This window comes from Cervus canadensis, chromosome 19 (genome assembly GCF_019320065.1).
Source record: "Cervus canadensis isolate Bull #8, Minnesota chromosome 19, ASM1932006v1, whole genome shotgun sequence".
NCBI lineage: Eukaryota > Metazoa > Chordata > Mammalia > Artiodactyla > Cervidae > Cervus > Cervus canadensis.
The window spans coordinates 6,470,388-6,488,466 of NC_057404.1; the positions used below are offsets into that span (position 1 = coordinate 6,470,388).

At 48.4% G+C, this 18,079-nt stretch overlaps 1 protein-coding gene across 18 annotated transcripts in view; it reads left to right on the top strand.

Moving 5' to 3' along the window:
- Nucleotides 1-18,079, top strand: part of APBB2 (amyloid beta precursor protein binding family B member 2) — a 361,466-nt gene that overhangs the window by 323,992 nt on the left and 19,395 nt on the right. For 11 of the 18 annotated variants that reach the window (XM_043438759.1, XM_043438764.1, XM_043438760.1 and 8 more), the window contains one exon: nucleotides 15,524-15,529. The exons of 6 other annotated variants lie outside the window; for them this stretch is intronic. In XM_043438759.1, the coding sequence (XP_043294694.1) occupies nucleotides 15,524-15,529 (6 nt within the window). Of the gene's footprint in view, nucleotides 1-10,338; nucleotides 13,686-15,523; nucleotides 15,530-18,079 lie in introns of those variants that run through there. One more of the 18 variants, XM_043438770.1, reaches the window with a different exon arrangement.

The following is an 18,079-nucleotide window of genomic DNA, read 5'->3' on the forward strand; positions in this document are numbered from 1 at the left end:
TGTCCAGAATTTTTATGGGGGGGCCCCATCACGTGGGTATGGTTGACCATACATGTGACTAAGCCAGAGGTGGAACTAATGCTCAATGACCCAAAGCCCTGACCCTAAGCCACGCTGTTAGACTATCTAGTCTGACCCAAGACCCCTGGGGGAACAAAAACACTCATATCAGGTATGACATTCAGTTCAGTCACTCAGTCGCATCAGACTCTTTGCGACCCCATGGACTGCAGCATGCCAGGCTTCCCTGTCCATCACCAACTCCCAGAGCTTCCTCAGACTCATGTCCATTGAGTCAGTGATGCCATCCAACCATCTCATCCTCTGTCGTCCCTTTCTCCTCCCACTTTCAATCCTTCCCAGCATCAGGGTCTTTTCCAATAAGTTGGTTCTTTGCATCAGGTGGCCAAAGTATTGGAGTTTCAGCTTCAGCATCAGTCCTTCCAAAGAACACCCAGGACTGATCTCCTTTAGGATGGACTGGTTGGATCTCCTTGCAATCCAAGGGACTCTCAAGAGTCTTCTCCAACACCACAGTTCAAAAGCATCAATTCTTCGGCACTCAGCTTTCTTTATAGTCCAACTCTCACATAGCCAGGTGAGTAGTGCAGCAAAGAGCATTTCAAGAGGAAGGGGTGGCTGGTGCAAAAACCCTGAAGTGGGAAGTAGCTGAGCATGTTCCGGAAACTGGAAGGAGAAGAGGCCAGAGCAGATAGGAGGAGGAAGGAATGTGGTTGCAGCACTGACTAGAGAGGAAGTAGGAACCAGATTCCAAGTAGCCCCAGAGACCCTGACAGTGATTATGGACTTTATTTACATAATCGATGGAAAGCCACTGTAAAGTTTGAAAGCAGGAGCATGGGTGCTCAGATCTGTGACTTGTCTATTTAAAGGGTCATGTGTGTGGCTGCTGTGAGAATGGCCAGTTGGGTCCAGAGTGAAAACAGGGAGACTCAAGACTATTGTGACCATCCCAGCAGGAGGAGTCAGCGGCTAGCGCCAAGGGGTGGCCGTGAAGGAGGAGAGAGGAGGAGGGCTTGAGACGGTAGCAGGAGGGAGAGATGGAGGGCTTGTTAAGCACGCAGACCCTTGGCTGTGGCCCTGTGCTGTCACCGTGCGCGCCTGGCAGTCCTGTCTGATTTGTGGCTTCCGTTTGGCAGCAGGCAGAGAAGCAGATAACCACACCGACCAGAATTGCGTGGACGGCAGGAAGGGCGTCCTCTGACAGGATAACAGGTGCAGTCCTGTGAAGTCGGTTCATCTTTCTAGACTTGGTGGGACCTGTTCTGACTGCTGAACCCTAAGGCTAAATCCCCCCCCCTCAACTTCTAAAATGGGCCATGTTCCAAACAGTTGTGTTTGCCGGAAGTTCATTGTAAACAGTTCTTTGTAACTGAGGTATTACTGGTCATAGATTGAATACACCATGAATTAAATCATCCTCCCCTTGGGAGACAACTGCTAACCAGAGAAGCCTAATATAAGATTGGCAGCCCAAAGCGTGACACTTAGGAATTCATAAATGCTGAATGAGTGAGGTGTTTAATCCTCTTTTAAAACAGGAACATTAAAGAGTTTCTAGTATATCTGTGGTGTTTTGCTAAACCCAGACAAGCCCTTTCAGTTATATACTCCCTTGATTTTCCATGTTTATCTTGTATTTTCTGTTCCCTACAAAAGGAGTGTATTGAACTTTGAATTTGGCAGAAACCATGGCTGATGTTCCCTGCCTGTTTCATTTTGTAATTGCTCAATCAGATAACTTATTCTTGCCCAGAAACAGAGAGAGGAAATATAGAACACACTCAGTAAAAGACCTTGGGTTTTCCTTTCAAAACTAGTATTTTGGCCAGCAGCTGGCAAGCACTCTTATTTAAAATACTGTTATCTAGCCAAGGGGACACTTTTCTGCTTCCATATGTGTAGGGGGAGGGGAGCTCTCAGTTAAAGATGACAGTATTGGAGTACCGTGGAGAAGGAAATGGCAACCCACTCCAGTATTCCTGCCTGGAGGATCCCAGGGACAGAGGAGCCTGGCGGGCTGCCATCTATGGGGTCGCACAGAGTCGGACACGACTGAAGCGGCTTAGCAGCAGCAGCAGCAGCATTGGGATACCAGTGTAATCTTGGCTTTTAATCAGCAGTGAACAAAAGGCATCTTAAGGGAGGCGGGAACAAAAGGTGCCTTAAGAGAGGTACCACGGGATGAGGAAGATGGGGAAGCACTAACCACTGTTAGTGCTTCTTGTAAATTGGCAGGGGATCTGTTTTTAAGAACAAACAAAAACAAACCTTTTACGCTCGGTTCAAAACTTGCTGCCTGATGGATCAAACTGCAGTTTGTTTCTGCTTAGCTGTGGTATTGCAGAGGCTTTTTGACTGTGCGTTCAGTATGGCCCCGCTCCCTGGCATCTATGAGGCAGATCTGTGAAAAAATCGGAAACCCAGGCCCGGGATGTCAACTTTCCAAAGAGGTGGGGTTCGGAGGCATTTTCCAGGTCCTGGAAGTCCCAGAAGAGGAACACCCAGCGTCGAATGGGGCTGTGTTGGGATGGGGGACTGACGTCAGAGGCTGAGAGCACCTGCCCGGAGGCACCTGCCCGCGGGGTGCAGGTGGGCGCGGCCGGCGGCCACGTGCCTGCCGGGCAGCCAATGGGCGGCGGCGGCGGCGGTGGCGGGCGGGCCGGGCGCCGGGAGGCGCGGACGGCACTCGCTTCAACTTGAGACAGAAGGGCCCGCGCTGCTGCTGCTGCGAGGACCGCCCCGGGGTGGCCAGTGCCCGCAGCCTGGTCTCGCCCCCTGCACGGGGGGCGGCATCCGCGCCCAGTGCCAGGGCCGCCCCGGAGCCCGAGGTGAGGGGTGTGAGCGCGGGGCGGCGTGCCTTTGTCTGCAGGTAACCGGCGGGGTGGGCGCCGACCTCGCGGAGACCCGACCCGCGGGACAAAGGCTGCACGCTCCCATCCCTAGAGGCAGTGCTTAGCGAGGTCGAGGGCGGCCGGGAGGGCTGGGGAGGGGTCTCTCTGCCTCGCTGGAGGCCGGGATGAGGATGGTATGAAATGAGGGGGAGGTGGAGGAGTCTTTTGATGCAGTTTACAGGAAGCTGACGGGCGAGCTGTTGAGATGGTCTGCTTTGGGGATTTCTGTTGTGTTATGACTGAATAAATGAGTGCATTCATCTCGCGTGACCTCTGAATCCACGTTTATGTCCTCTTGTTTGTGTTAGGAGTGAAAAATACTGCAGGATCTTGGTGATCCGATTTTTTAATGGAAAGCAGTATCTTTGGGTGTAGAAAGACTGTGCAGTTTGAAATAATTTTAGTTGTGTGACTTACAATATTGTTGGACTTGCATGTGGGAAAATGTCTCAAATTCCCAAAATGTGGAAAAACAGCCAACTTATCACGGGCTTGTTTTGGCACCAAAAAGAAGTAGATTTTTGTTTGTTGAAGAAAAATGTGATTTAAATATTGCACACAACACTTAATTGTATTCTCAGGGAATCTGCATCTTTCCTGTTATCTATTTCCCTGTACCAATATCGGATCCAGGCGCGCCTATCGATTCCCCAATTAATGTGTTAGCTGTGAATCTTCATTACTGCTTTGGATGAGAGAAGGCCGGTGAGAAGGCAATCCCATTAGTCTTTTCTTTCTTTTTATAACCGCAGCTGCAGCCTAGCTTTGACTGGCGTCCTGAATGGTGGGTTCCGCCTGCCTTCCTCATGTTGTTGTCCTTCTGGTTTTCTCAGGTCATGGAGCAGTCAGCTCCTCCTCCAGCCTTACTCGGACACAAAAGCAGTTTCTAAGTTTTCACCTTAAAGTTCCCAGTCTTTGCGACTGCCTTCGAGTTGTTATTTGCCTTGTGAAGCCTTTCAGGACAAACGTGTCCTGAGGCCTTTCTCAAGAAGTTAGACACACAGTGCATTGTGAGGGGAACAGCCCTAAATCTCTATTTATAAGTTTCATCTGTAATTTTTCTAAGTTATCAATGGCTTTGTTTTCCAAAGTGAGATGTGTGTAGCAAGCTTAACAGGGGAAAGACTTTCTACAAGGGATCAGCCATTGTCGTCATAGAAGATGCTATTGGACTTGGCTCAGAGTGAAGACGTGGGCTTTGGGCTGATTTGGTCAGGAACCCCATCTTTCTGACAGCTGCTGGTTCATGTATGAGTTTTTCTGTCATTCTAGCAAGCCCTGGCTTTTGAACAACGGGGACAGTTTATTTAACAAATATTTATTAAACACTTGCTGTGTGCTTGGCTTTGGCACTAATGGTGAAATGGTAAATGCATCAAGTACCTTCTTGCTTTTTTGGAGCTCGTACTGTGCCAGCATAGAGCCCATTTCGGGCTTCCGAATTGGAGCATCCCTGGGAGCATTGTGGATGGATTGACCCTGATGTGAACCAAGATGTTGCTGCTGGCTGCTGCCCTGGAGGTTAGCTGAGCCCAGGATGTAGATACAAACAGGTGGGACCTAAGTCACCTCTGTCCCAGGAGTGAAGGTATTAGTCATGCAGTGGGTCATTGTGCACTGGAATCTGTCATCTTGAACCTGTTCGCCATGATCGTGGATACCTTTCAGAGGAGCCTGGGACTGCAAGGTGGGCCAGAGCTGAGTTCTCAAAGAGTTTGAACAGTGGCATTGTTTAAGATGTGGTAATTCCAGGCTGTTTCAAAAACTATTGTTCATGCAGTCTCCTAGTCTCACCTCAGCAGCTTTCATCTTGAACAGCTCCTCGGGGAAATGAATTTCTTTCTATACCACTGACTGAGCAAAGCTTTTTATCTGGCCCCAGTCTCCCAGGTGTCGAGGTGGCTCCTAGGTTTAGAGACCTAGAGCGTGGTTGGAAAACACCTGTCAAGCTTGCTCTACTTTTTGTGGATTTGGGAGAGTGTCCTGATAATATGTACTTTCTTACTTGTCTGTCTTTTCAGGCTTTTTCACAAATCCCTAGAATCATGTGAAAACATACTAAATAGTAATGTAACTTGTTCTTTTCAAGTGCCTGTTTTAAACACAAATAAATATTTTTTAGAAAGTCTTAGCCCTTTGAATTTCTCTGTCCTTAACATAGTGCCTAGGATAGAATGCTCTCCATAAATAATTGAAGTGTTTTTTAAGATTTAACTGTGATCATCACATGTACTTGATAGATTTAAATAAGATCTATAGATTAATTTGCCCTTCAGCAGACGTGGAACATCTGTGTGCCAGGTGTCTCGTGAGGTACATGAAGGAATGAGACAGACAGGGTTCAAACAGGCAGGAGATAAGCTGGAAAAACAATTCAGGAAGCAAGATGACACGGATTATGATAAGTGCTGTGAAGTCAACAGCACAGTGCAACAGAGAGAGTATCTCGATGGGGAAGGGGGCCCCAGGGGGCAGCCCATCCTCGCAGGTGACCTTTGAGCTCAGCCGAAAGCTGGGAAGAAGCCGGGTGTGTGGGGGGAGCTGGAGGAAGAACAGGGGGTGCTCAGCATGTTCACGGATACGAGAGCGTCCAGTGTGGCTGGAGGCTGGAGTGGGAAGGCCAGCGATACATGCTGGATGAGAGAGATGGTTGGGGGCAGGGGGACAGGGTCACACAGGGCTTTTGGGTTATCGTTGAAGGTTTCCATTTTCTTTTCTTTTTTTAAAATATGTTTTTAAATTTATTTTGGCTGTGCCAGCTCTTAGCTGTGGTATGTGAGATCTTTTCGTTGTGGCACACACACTGTTATTTGTGGCATGTGGGATCTAGTTTCCCGACCAGAAATGGAACCTGGGCCCCCGCCCCTACATTGGGGGTGCAGAGTTTTAGTCACTGGGCCACCAGGGAAGTCCCTGAATTTTCTTTTTAATTCCATGAGAAATCTCTGAAAGGTGGTATCTAGGAGAGTGCCATTATCTGTCTTATTTCATAAAGACAGATGCCAGTGAATGCTGTTACGGGGAATGGAAGTTGAAGGTTCAGTTAGCGAGTCCTGGTCCAGGAAACAGCAGCGTGGTAGCAGGGGGATGGAGAGGAGCGGGTTGTGGGGATGGGACCTGCACGGTTGGCAGTGGAAGGTGCAGGAAGAAGAGTCGTCTAGGACCCAGCTGGATTTTTAGATTCATTGTTTTGGGGGGTTTTTTCCCTGTTGGAAAATAATAACTGTATAAAGACAATTAAGCAATGAGCAACTCACTTTCAGTTTCTATTATTCCAAGACCTTGACTTATTTCATCTGTCTCTCCAGTGTGGATGAGCAGCGCTGCCTATAGGAGGACAGTGCATTTGGCCATTTTTGTCCAGGACATTTCACCCTTCCGTGGCCTATCAGACCTTGGAGCATTTTCTTTGCTCTGTCATAAAAATAAAGGATCCAAGTAAGAAAGAAGGCAGGTTTAAGCTTTAATCCATATGGAATTACTCTGCCTGGGCTTCCAGATTGATAAGATACCGTTGATAATTACATTTGAAGTTGTTAGTTTCATATCCAGTATCCTCTGACTTTCCGACAACAGATACTCAGTTGTAAATAAGCCTAGTTCTGTATCTGTTTAAACTCAGCAAGAGTAAAATTCTTTAATAGCGCAAGAAATTCACTGCATTTCCGAGAGCTAGAAAGCCATTTCCTTGTATCTGAAAAGTAGAGAAATGAAATACTTGGTCTTTGATGGGATTTTTTTTTTTTTTCTTTTTGGCCCCTCTTTCTAGCTACAGATTTGTGAACATGAAATCTTACAATGTCTTTGTCAGTTAACTTTGGATTTGAAGCCAACTTTGGTTTGGGTTTGCAAAATTTTGATGCAGAAATTACTCCTTCTGCAGTCAGAATTTTAGGCAGACGAAAAGGGGCAGAAGTGGTAGAGACTGCCACCCCTTCTGCTCTAGAAGCCTGGACTGGTTACCCTAGAACATGTAAGCGTGTCTGGAGATGAATAAATTATGGCAGTTGAAATAATTATGATAGAGGAAAAGCCTCTGCGAAGAACACAGTTGACAGTTGGGGCTGATTTGACCTGATTCTGTCATGGGAAAGCATGCATCTGTTTGCCAGGTTACATGAAAATGCTGTTTCCAAGGAGTCTAGTGTGTTTTGTTTGTCTATCCCACCCCACCCCCACCCCCAAAAATGGAAAAACATTCTAAGCAGAGTCATAGCCTGCTAGTGATTCTTTCAAAATAAAGTGGCTGGAGCAGAGACCCATGTTGATTCTGGTTCTCATTCTGGGCATCCATGTAAGATTTTAGTTGAGCAAAAGGCATTCTGGCTCTAAAACTACAAATTGAAAGAGCTCTTACTCCTGCTTCAGGGTGGAATAGTTTCCAGCTGGCCCTGGAGTTTATCACCTGCAACAAGGATTATTCCAGCGTCTCAGCCAGTTGCACAGGTTTAACACACACTTGGTTTACTGCTCTGCTGTTACCACCTTGAAATTCATAGTATTTTTCATGCAGGCAGAGCTTTGCGTTTTCATTTTGCACTAGGCTCTGCAAAGTTACTGAACTGGTCCTAGTCTCACTGTTCATGTTGTGTGTTGCACCCCTGAATCAGGCTGACATCTAAAGTGGGGTCCCTGACTTGTTCTGTGAAAGGTATTAAATCTTCGTGGGGTCTGTGGTTTCTGTTGCAGCCCCTCAGCTCTATCCTGGTGGCTCCGAAGCAGCCGTTGACAATAGAAGTGAAGGAGTGCAGTTGTGGTCAGTGACGCTGTTCGTAAGAGCAGGCAGGGAACGGATGGACTGTGATCCTCAAGCCATCAGTTGCGACCCCTGACTTAAATGACCTGAGTGGAAACCACAGTGATGACTAAAATAGAAACCTTGTCCTTTGGAAGCAAGAAGGCTTGGTCACCTTTGGACAGCTTTATGGTATTCTGAAAACCAGTCTTCAGAGAGCGTTCCTGAAGAGGTCTGGCTGGTAGGAGTACCTCTGTGACAGACCATCATTCACACATCCCCCAGCCCACACTTGAGCTTCTTCTGGATGAAGACATGTTAATTCTATTTGTCAAGTATAAAGACATATGGACAATAAAAGGAAGGTAAACTCACAGTAAAAATAAGATGCCACCATGATGGGATTGTGATTTTGTTTTTTTTAAAGACTTACCATATTTGAGGGAAAAGAAAAAATATGCTAGCTGTGTATAAAAAGTAACCTTACCAAATAGGAAAGGTGTGTCTTCTTTCAAATTGTATCAAGAAGTTAACTCCTGCTGTGTGTGTGTGTGTGTGTGTGTGTAGTCCAGCTCTGCATCCTTCTTCTGCCTCAGCATGCATGGAAATGCCTTGTCTGGGGTCTTTTCTGTAAATGATAAACAAAAGTTTATTTCTCAAAGAATACAAATATGAAGACAGTTATCTGGGGAGTCAGTAAATCTTGATAGAAATCAACGTACAAGAGAAATTTATATATTGATTTCCTTAGGAGCAGAGGAGCCGTGTTTCATTTAGACAAATGTTCTGAAGAAGGAATCTAGTTAGGGGCTCTGGAAACACTTTCTGTGGAGATGATCAGGGTATAGATTTGCTTTGCTTTCATATTCAGTCACAAGAGATTAATAATCTTCTCAGAACTCGCCTCCTGCCCATTCAGATAAAATATATGTTTTATTAACATTGTTTCAGATGACGTGAGAACTGAATGTGAACTAAAGTCATTTTTAAAGCGCCAACTGTAATAAACAATAGCAGGAGAAGAATCCAGCCAAGTCCCTATTATTCACAGCATTATTCCCTTATCAACGTGATCAGGGATAAGGGGGAATGACCTTTGTTTACACTACTTATTGATTCAGAAATATTTGATTATTTGTTATGTGCCAGGCAGTGATGAGTGAACACTTACCCAGGTGGTGAGTAAGCAAGGCAGAAAGGTTCCCCGTGAACACAGATTTTACCTTTTTGTCGGGGGGAAGGAAGGACAGACAGTAAACAAATAAGCAGGGTAGTTTTAGATGCTTTGAGAGTCGGCGGTGACTGGGTGGTCTGGAGGGGTCTTCTCCAGGTGATGACGATAAGAAGAAGTCCTTGGTGGGAGATCTAGGGGACTGAGTGTCCAGGCAGCAGGAACAGTGGGCACAAAGGCTCCAAAAGCAGGTGTGTTTGTGGACAGGGTGAGCCAGAGCCCCGCAGCTACGGAAGAGGCAGGAAGTGAGGTCAGAGAGACAGACGGGGTGGGCTGGGGGCTGGGGCAGAGCAGGGGAGCGACAGGATAAGTGTCTGGTGTGTAAAGAAGGAAACTCTCAGCCTTCGCCCTGGAAAGTTATTTAGACCAAGCACAGCACTTAATTTTTGTTATCAGGTCCAGTTGAGGCAGAACCAAAGCTCCAACAGCATTGGAGACAGGATCGGAGAACTGAGGCCGTCTTTCTTCATCAAGGGGTGGGATCCTGGGGAGGGCCCATTCATTGGCAGGGAGGCAGGCTCAGGTGCCAGGCGCCCCCCACCCCCACCCCCAAACACAGAGCGATGAGACTGGCCAGGTCAACCTGTCCTCCATTTGTGGATCCACCACTTTTTTCGCTGTGTGGGTTTTGAACCTTAGAGTCTCTTATAAAATGAGAGTCGTGAGGCTCCCATGAAGGGTTATTGTATGGCCTGGTGATGATGTGTACGGAAAACAGAGCCTGGCTGGGTGGCAGGTTGAATAATGTGGGAACCACTAGTGTTATTTGCTTTTAGCAATCAATCACCCTAGTGTCGGTGTCTGTTTTTATGTAGGTATTATTGAGTTTACAGAGCATCAGGGATACTTGTATCTACAGTAAGTTTCCAAAATTCAAATGACGGTAGAATGTCTCGGCTTTTTGTGTTATCTATACTAGTGTTCCAACAGAGGAGCCCGCCTGCTTACAGTCCATGGGGTCTCAAAGAGTCAGGCATAACTGAGCAGACAGACAGACATACTAGTATTCCCTCTGTCTGCACAAAGGAATTGGGATTGTCTGTATAAGTATAGCCCTAATACTTTGGCCACCTGATGCAAAGAACTGACTCATTGGAAAAGACCTTGATGCTGGGAAAGATTGAGGGCAGGAGGAGGAGAAGGGACGACAGAGGGTGAGATGGTTGGATGGCATCACTGACTCGATGGACATGGGCTTGGGTGGACTCTGGGCATTGGTGATGGACAGGGAGGCCTGGCTTGCTGTAGTTCATGGGGTCGCAAAGAGTCGGACACGACTGAGCGACTGAACTGAACTGAACTAAAGCCTATCCTTGGTGGTTCAGACGGTAAAGAATCTGCCTGCAATGCAGGAGACCCAGGTTTGGTCCCTGAGTTGGGAAGATTCCCCTGGAGAAGGAAATGGCAGCCCACTCCAGTATTCTTGCCTGAGAAATCCCATGGACGGAGGAGCCTGGCGGGCTATGGTCCACGGGGTTACAGAGAGTTGGACATGACTGAGCGACTGACACTCTCACTAAAACCTCTGGAAAGTTTAGAAACAGGTTTAAGAATGTACCTTCCCCGCCAGAGGCTCTCGATGAGGCTGGGTGCGTGGAACTGAAAGGAATTCACCCACAGGCTCACCGTGGTTCATTTCTGGGCTTTTGTGTGTGTGTGTTGGCCACGCCTTGCGGCTGTGCGGTATCCCGATTGTCTGACCAGTGATGGAACCCTGAAGTGAAAGTGTGGAGTCCTGACCACTGGACTGCCAGGGAGGTCCCTCGTGGTTTTAGCTCAGAGCCTGGTCTGTACCAGCCGGTGGTAGGTGCCCTCATGGCGCTTTTTGCATGAAAACCACTTGCCTGGTGTAGGGAGCTGTCATCTTCCCCCAGAGTCCCTTGTTCTTGAACTTTGACAGGGGCTTTCTGGATTTCAAAAAACAAAATCAACTGTTTTGCTTTTGTTTACCATCTCTGCTTTCAGGAAGGAAGCCAGCCCATGGCTTTACAATTCATGTATATTTTACATTAGTTTTATCCTTTGATTATGCCCTAAACTTTATATCTTGAACATGGCATGAATTATCTCTCACTTGACAACTAAACATAAATATGTGTGTTCTCTTTTTGCTCAGATATTCAGAGAAGCAAGGTGGTTGTGTTTTGTTTTGTTTTTTTAATTGTAATACAGCACAGATGCAAGCAGATGCTCATTAATTCTTGCTCCCTTCAAAGATGGACTTTAGAAAATTTCTCATTTCCTGGTTGCTCTCAAATATCCTTTTTTGCCTCATTAGTAAGCTGACTGGTAACTATTGTGTCTTCTCTCTAGTGGCATGAGAAAGTCCTTTGTTTAGAAAAATGTGCCTTGAATTTCAATACTCTTAAATCACTTTAGATCCTCAGCTTCACACTTATTCCAGTTGGAGCGTCAGCCCCTGTGTCTGCCAGTCAGCAGTTAACAGGCTGCGTGGTGCTGGGAAGGGAGCTCGTTTTGCAGAGGAAGGTACACTTGTCAGAGGTATATTCCTGTTGCCGTTTGGTCTTGGGAAGGAGAGGCTTTCCCTGAGCTGGATTGCCTGAAACTTCGAAGACACCAGATGGTGAATTTGCATAAATTCAGAATTCAGTTCAGAGATCATTCACCTGCAGCATGTGGATTCTAAAGGGGTCTATGAATGAGTTTCTGGGGTTATTGAACTTTCTCCCTCACCCCCTGAGATGGTGTGTCAAAGTGGGGGCCTGTAGACATTTCTTTCTGGAATGTTTTCATCAGAGTTCAAAGGTTTCATGATCCAAAACAGGTTAGGAACCTTCCTCTTGGCAGACCTTCCTCCCCTCCTCCCCCTCAACTGGTAACCACACCCGGCGGTGTACACGTCAGGTCCACACTGCGGGCCGTCCCACCGTGAGTCTGACACTGATTAACACGCACCGTCCCTCCAGCACGAATACCTTAGGAGGTGAGTTACCAGTATTGCTCCCGTTTCACAGAAGAGAAAACTGAAGAACCAAGAAGCTCGGGGCCTTGACGGAGGGCAAGTAATGAATAAACATCAGGGACGAGAAGCCTGGAGCTGGAGGAAAAGGGAAACTGTTAGCTTCAGGAGTTGGCACGAGAGTTTTCACGACACGAAGTTGTGTGTCTTTACTTCATTGCCGTGTGGCTAATGCTGGTCTCTGCTGGCGCTCAGATGGCTCAGAAGACTCTCAGTGACGAAAGACGAGCATCAGAAAGTGGCACGGACCAGCGAGTTCTGCAGACACAGACCGAGAAGCACCCTGGCAAGCCTTTGCTTTACGTGCTCGGTTTGTGAAGCACGGACAGTGTGCGCTGCATAAGAAGTAGGTGGCTGTGCTGGGGAGATCCGTCTTCTTCCAAAAGCCAGAGTAGGCATTGTGATTCTGGCATGCTATTTGGTTTTTTTTTTTTTTCTTTTAGGAATTTTCTATTCATTGGGATGCCCAGTTACACATGCCAAGTAGTTCTGCTATTTCAGGCTTTTTTAAATGAAAACCTTGCCAATTACCTACTCCGTTCATTTTCCCAAGAAACCGTCGCTGAGAGCCTTGATCAGGCAGCGTTCGCCTGTGTGGCTGGTGTGGAACTGATCCTGGGGTTGAATTCTTCCCACTGGCATCTTGTACTGTGAGAAGGGGGAGTGAGCTTACGCCTGACTCTAAATTTAGCCTTTCCCGCTCTCAGAATGGCACGTCTCACACAGAAGGCCAACTTTGGGCTGATGTTTCTTCCCCAGCACATTGCACGGTGTGGAGCTGGTGAAGCAGCTGCCACCCGGACTCTTCTGCATTTTTTGCATGACATTTCAAAGATCGCTGTGAAGTGTCCCCAGTTACGGCTGGTTCTCTCTTCAACCCTTAGGTCAAGCAGTGTCTATTAACCTCAAATAAACAGACCTTGTTAGAAGCTCACAGTGTCATTTTTCGGAGTCCTGCCTTCAAGGGAAAAACATAGTAGGTACATATAGATGTATCTCATTAAGTGAACCACTAGTAATAATTCTGATTTTAAATAGCCAAGGCACCAATAATATACCCAAAAGAAACAGATTGCATCCTCGGGTGTCTAGACTTAAGGTTACTTAAGCATAATCCGTATACTAGGCATAAACTTTTTATCAAGAACCAGAAGCACCTGGTGTAAATCAAAAGTTTGTCAAGGAAATGCTGCCCGTGCATCTTTGTATTAAGAGTCAAAGCACTTGAATCCTAAAAATCTGAATATCAGGAGAGTTCACATTTTCCTGTCCCTGGTACTTATTCACTGTTTGCCCTCAGGTGAAGGCCTTAGCCTCTTCGCTCTCCATTGTCCCTGTCTGTCTTAGATGAAAAACCCAGGATTCAGATTAAGTGACTTGTCCAGTGTTTGCTCAAACCGGGACTAGAAGCCAGACCTTTGGATCCTTTGCTGATGAGCTAAGTTGCCTGCAGACATTGGCTTTGATAGGGGGCAGTGCAGAGGGGCAGAGGAGGTAACCTCTTGCTGTGGTAGGTGGTGCCCAGCAGATCCGAGGAGAGACCACAGATTTACCCCCAAGTGACCTCCCTGCCATGGAACATGTTTTGTCTCAGTCGCTGCCCAGCCCCACGCAGCTGGGACATGACACCATCAGATGACCTGGTGACGATAACCGTGGCAATACAGTCTGTTCCACTTGTGACATAGCAGGTGTTCTTTGCACACAGCATCTCACTGAACTGGGTTCTCGTGATTACCCTGAGCCGGGGGTCCTTGTCCCTTTTTCACTGACTAGGAAGCAGGTCCCGAGGGTCACAGAGAGGAAGCCCAGGAAAAAGAGAGGGTAAGTCCCCAGCAGGGTTTGAACACAGCTCTGACCACTCACTTAGCTAAAGGGCTTCTCTTGGGAATTTCCAGCTCCTTCTCTCGCTGCAGAAGTTCACAGCCACAAGGTGGCGGGGGGTGGGGGGGCTTGCTCCTCTGTTTACCTAAAACCCCAGTTGCAAAACCATTTGCCCCGCTTTGAACACTTGTGCATAGTAACCTGTGGTTCATTCGGGAGACAGACCGTGAGGCGGTTCTGCAGGACTGTGAAGAAGCGTGGGGTCCGTGTCTTAGCTGCATTCTCAGAAGACCAGAACTGAGTCCTGCAAGCCCACAGTCAGATGCTGACCTCCCTAGTCCTGCTGTGTGACCTTGGGCACGCCCCTCAACCTCTCTCAGCTCGTTCCCCTTTCTATCGGGGAGAACGTGGTGGTTACCTCGGCAGGTCGCTGCCAGGGCAGCACAGGGCCAGCCCTCAGCAGACGGTCGTCTGGTGGTTGCTCCTGACTGGAGCGTGACTGGTCATCCCATGCACCGCAGTGTGGCTACCTGAGACTTAAGAGTGTGCGTACCACAATGCTTTTCTCAAGTGCTGAGGCAGATGCTTACAGATCTGTGTTACAAAAGTTATATGTTCTTATTGCATAATATTCAAATGACTATATTAAATACATTCCTCTGTAATCCCATCTCCAGATCAGAGGTGATGGCTTGGATGTTAAGCTGTTCTGAATATTTGGCCATGTATATATTGAAATTCACACTCAAACTTTTTTTGTGGCTTTTCCTGTAAGACTGTGTATCTGTGACTTGGCTTTTTTGCTTCCACCCCGTTGAATAAGATGCCACAGTCTCTGTTCAGAATCAGGTGGACAGCCCCGCCTTTCTGCCCAGGGACCGTACCCCGCTGTCTCTCACCTTCTGATTTCAGCTCCCATCTCCTCAGGGTCCTGCTGGCCGCTCCGTGACCCTGGCCACAGGGCCCCTGCGGAGGCAGGCGTCTGGCTGTCCTCCTCTCTGTTATCCAGCCTCTTCAGCTTGGTCAAGTGTGAACCTGCCTGTGGCCGGCGTGGGGCTCTGCCCTCGGGCCCCTTCACGCTGGCGGTGCCCAGACCAGACAGGTGGTGGGCACTCTGGGTCGGGAGGTTACGTGGCTTCATCAGGGTCCCCGTGGAGGCTCAGAGCCCCTCCAGGGGTGGAATTCAAAGCGCTCAGCCCCAAACCCCAGGTTGCCGCCGGCTGCTCCCCACGTTCCGTTCCCTCTCTCCCCTGGCACAAACCTGTCTTCTCACCCTTGAGCTCGTTTCCTGGCCGGGCCGCGTCCCGCCTCTGCCCTTGGCCTGCTGCTCTGCCTTCGGCTGTCCTGCTTGGCCGCCCTCTCTGGGTGCAGTCCTGGGGAAACCCCTGGATTGTGACGCTGTAGCTCCACTAATCACGTGTCGGAAGTGCTAGTGGAGCGGGTCAGGCTGTTGCCACGCCATCGTTCCCGTGTGCTTTTTATCGGGAGCAGGTGGAGCTGGAAGAAGATGAGCACCCTGCTGCTGTTCTCTGCAAACGGTCTCCCGTGTTTCACTGTGATATTTCAGGCTTGATTACCTCCCTCGGTTGATACGAGCCTCTGTCAGCTCAGCTGGCATCTTTTGGCTCCATCGTGAAGTGGCTCAAAATACACGCTTCTGTGTGAGGGGGTTCAGCTAAGATAAGCACCTAAAGGCTATTAATTACAGCCAAGCTGGGAAATAAGGTGGAATGCCAGCGCTTGGAGTCGATGTTAACGGGCCTGTGTTATTTACCGGATGCCGCGTGAACGCTAACGTGTTGTTTCTGCTCTGTTCCCTCATGCCTGCCCGGATTCAGAGAGAGGTAACCGGCCGATTTTCACTTCTCCCCCTCTTCGTGCTGTCTCCAGTGTCTAGCGAAGCTCATTTGCTTTCCTCATGCCCCTGTCGCCTTCATCACAGCCATCGCTGTCTTTGCAAGGCAGAACTTTTGTGTTAACTTTTTCTCATCATCATTGTTATGTGTCCTGCGTTCAAAACAGTGTGGAAGTGCCTCTGGGTCCATGAGCCTCTGCTGCTTGACCCTGTCTGGGGGAGGTGATGGGCAGAGCCGTGACTGGGTCCCTCTCACTGCTGGCTGAGCAGAATCTAGCCAGCATGCAGGGGAGAAGACATGATAGAAATATCAGGCTAGGCACCGGGTTGTGTAAGGAGGCTTTTCGTGCTTTGTGGAGATCTAATACTAGGACTGGCTTGTTAGGACTTCTCTATGGAGCTTTGTTGGTAAGGTTTGACTCTAGGACAACAGCCAGAAGGACTGACTCAATTTCAGTCTGGATTATTAGCTAAAATATATGGAATTCTTCTCCTCTCTTCTCACATCTAGAAGAACATAACGATGGAAAGGCTGCACCTCCAATGAATGGTATCTGTACCGCAGATGTGTGTATTTTCGGTACTCTGAATGTCAGCCTGACCACTGGCCGACTGGGGGCTTTTAAGCCCCATGATTCCTCAGCTCTGCTGCTGCTGCAGCTGCTAAGTCGCTTCAGTCGTGTCCGACTCTGTGCCACCCCATGGACTGCAGCCCACCAGGCTCCCCCGCCCCTGGGATTCTCCAGGCAAGAACACTGGAGAGGGTCGCCGTTGCCTTCTCCACTGCATGAAAGTGAAAAGTGAAAGGGAAGCTGCTCGGTCGTGTCCGACTCTTAACTCTATAACTTCATAAAAGCTCCGTTTTTGCTGCAAGGAGAACCTTTGGGGATTTTTCCTGTTGAAAGAATGATGGTCAGTGCTGCTCGGCAAGGTGACGAGACCCCAGCTGGAGCCTGTCCCAGGCGCCCCCTCGGGAGGAGGCGGGGAGAGGCTGGGCTCCACCCGCGGCCGCTTCCTGCTTGAGGCTGAGCTGCGGTCATCGCTCAGCAGCCCGAGGGGAGGGCGACTGGACAGGCTGGCTGGTGATATTTCCACCGTCCGTCTCCCGGAGGGCATGCTTAGGAGACTGGGGGAGCTGGATTGACTTTCTCACTCCTTCTGAGACGGCCCTGGCCCCTGGAGGTGGTGGGAGTTTCTGGAGGATGAGGGCCGTGGGTTTGGACACCAGCTCCCTGGTCTAAAGTCCCCACCAAGTCTTGTGGGAGCCAATGGTGAGAATGTGTTCACGTGTTTGGTAGGTCCTACCCTCCGAGTTTATTCAGGGCTCCTCTCTGGGAACCAGTTGCTCTGAATATTAACAGCAAAGGCCGTTCTAGAGAGGGCTACAAACTCTGGTTTGCCCACATCAGCTGTAGTATTTATTTGCAGGCGGTCGCTTTTCAGATTTGCTGTGTGCGCAGCCTGTGTGGCTCATGAAAGGATTCCCTGTGGAGAATGTGTGTTTACGCAGGTGATGAGCTGCTAGAATGCCCCTTCCAGAGTTTACAAACTTAGCATCTTCTTAAGCTTGCAAAGAAAGTTGAGTTTACCAAATCGGAGCCTGAGCTTTGTGAAATTAGTAATGCCTGCATATGGCGTGTGTGCCACTGGGTGAAATAAGAAAAAGCAAAGTGGCTCGTACATGTGTGTAGCCAGTATGTATGTGTAACCTTCTGGATTAATTAGCCATTTAGGAGGAAGGCATTTCTCATCCCCTTTCCCTCTCTTCCTTTCCCCAAGCCCCCAAAACAATAGTTTCAAAGTGCAATAAGAAAATAAGAGCCATCAGGCACAGAAGAGCAGGCAGCCTTGAAAGCAGGACTCCTCCTTTTAGGCCCTTTGCAGGTGAGATGAAGAGAGAAAGCCCCTTGTCCTAAAGGGCTGGAGATGGGATGTTTGGACCAAATCTCCTTGCTGCTCTCTTGTCCTTGTTTGCAGGTGGGACCTGTCCTCTGCAGGGATAACAACTCTGTTCGCTTATCGCCTCTACAGAAAGATAAGCTGGGAGCAGAGGGTCTTAGGAACATTTCAGCAAGTGTTATTATATTCGTACCCCTGCGAGGATTTATTAAAATGTCCTTTGTGGATAAGGAGACTGTAGGAGACTGTATTTCAAAGTGGACTTTTTTTTTCTTTTTACTTCTTTTTCCTCACTTATAATAACAACAAGTATTAATCTATGTCTTCCATGTGCCAACGTGTGTCAGACATAACGTGTATTTGACCTGAGCAACCAAATTGTGGAGACTTCTTCAGGAGGGCTAACAGGAAAGATTTAGCGGGGAATCTAACAGAAAGGAGAGAGCTGCTGCCAGACACGTCCTGGCTGTCTCGTGGGGGACGAGGGCCGTCCGGAAAGCAGAGCCCAGGCCCATAGGCACATGTTGTGGGGAGGCAAGTTTTCATTCATCATTAAGAGAAAATCTGTGTTGGTTTGTGGGAGTGTCCCAGAAGTGGAGCGCCTCCTGATCTGTTAAGTAAGTGGGGTTTTATACACCAT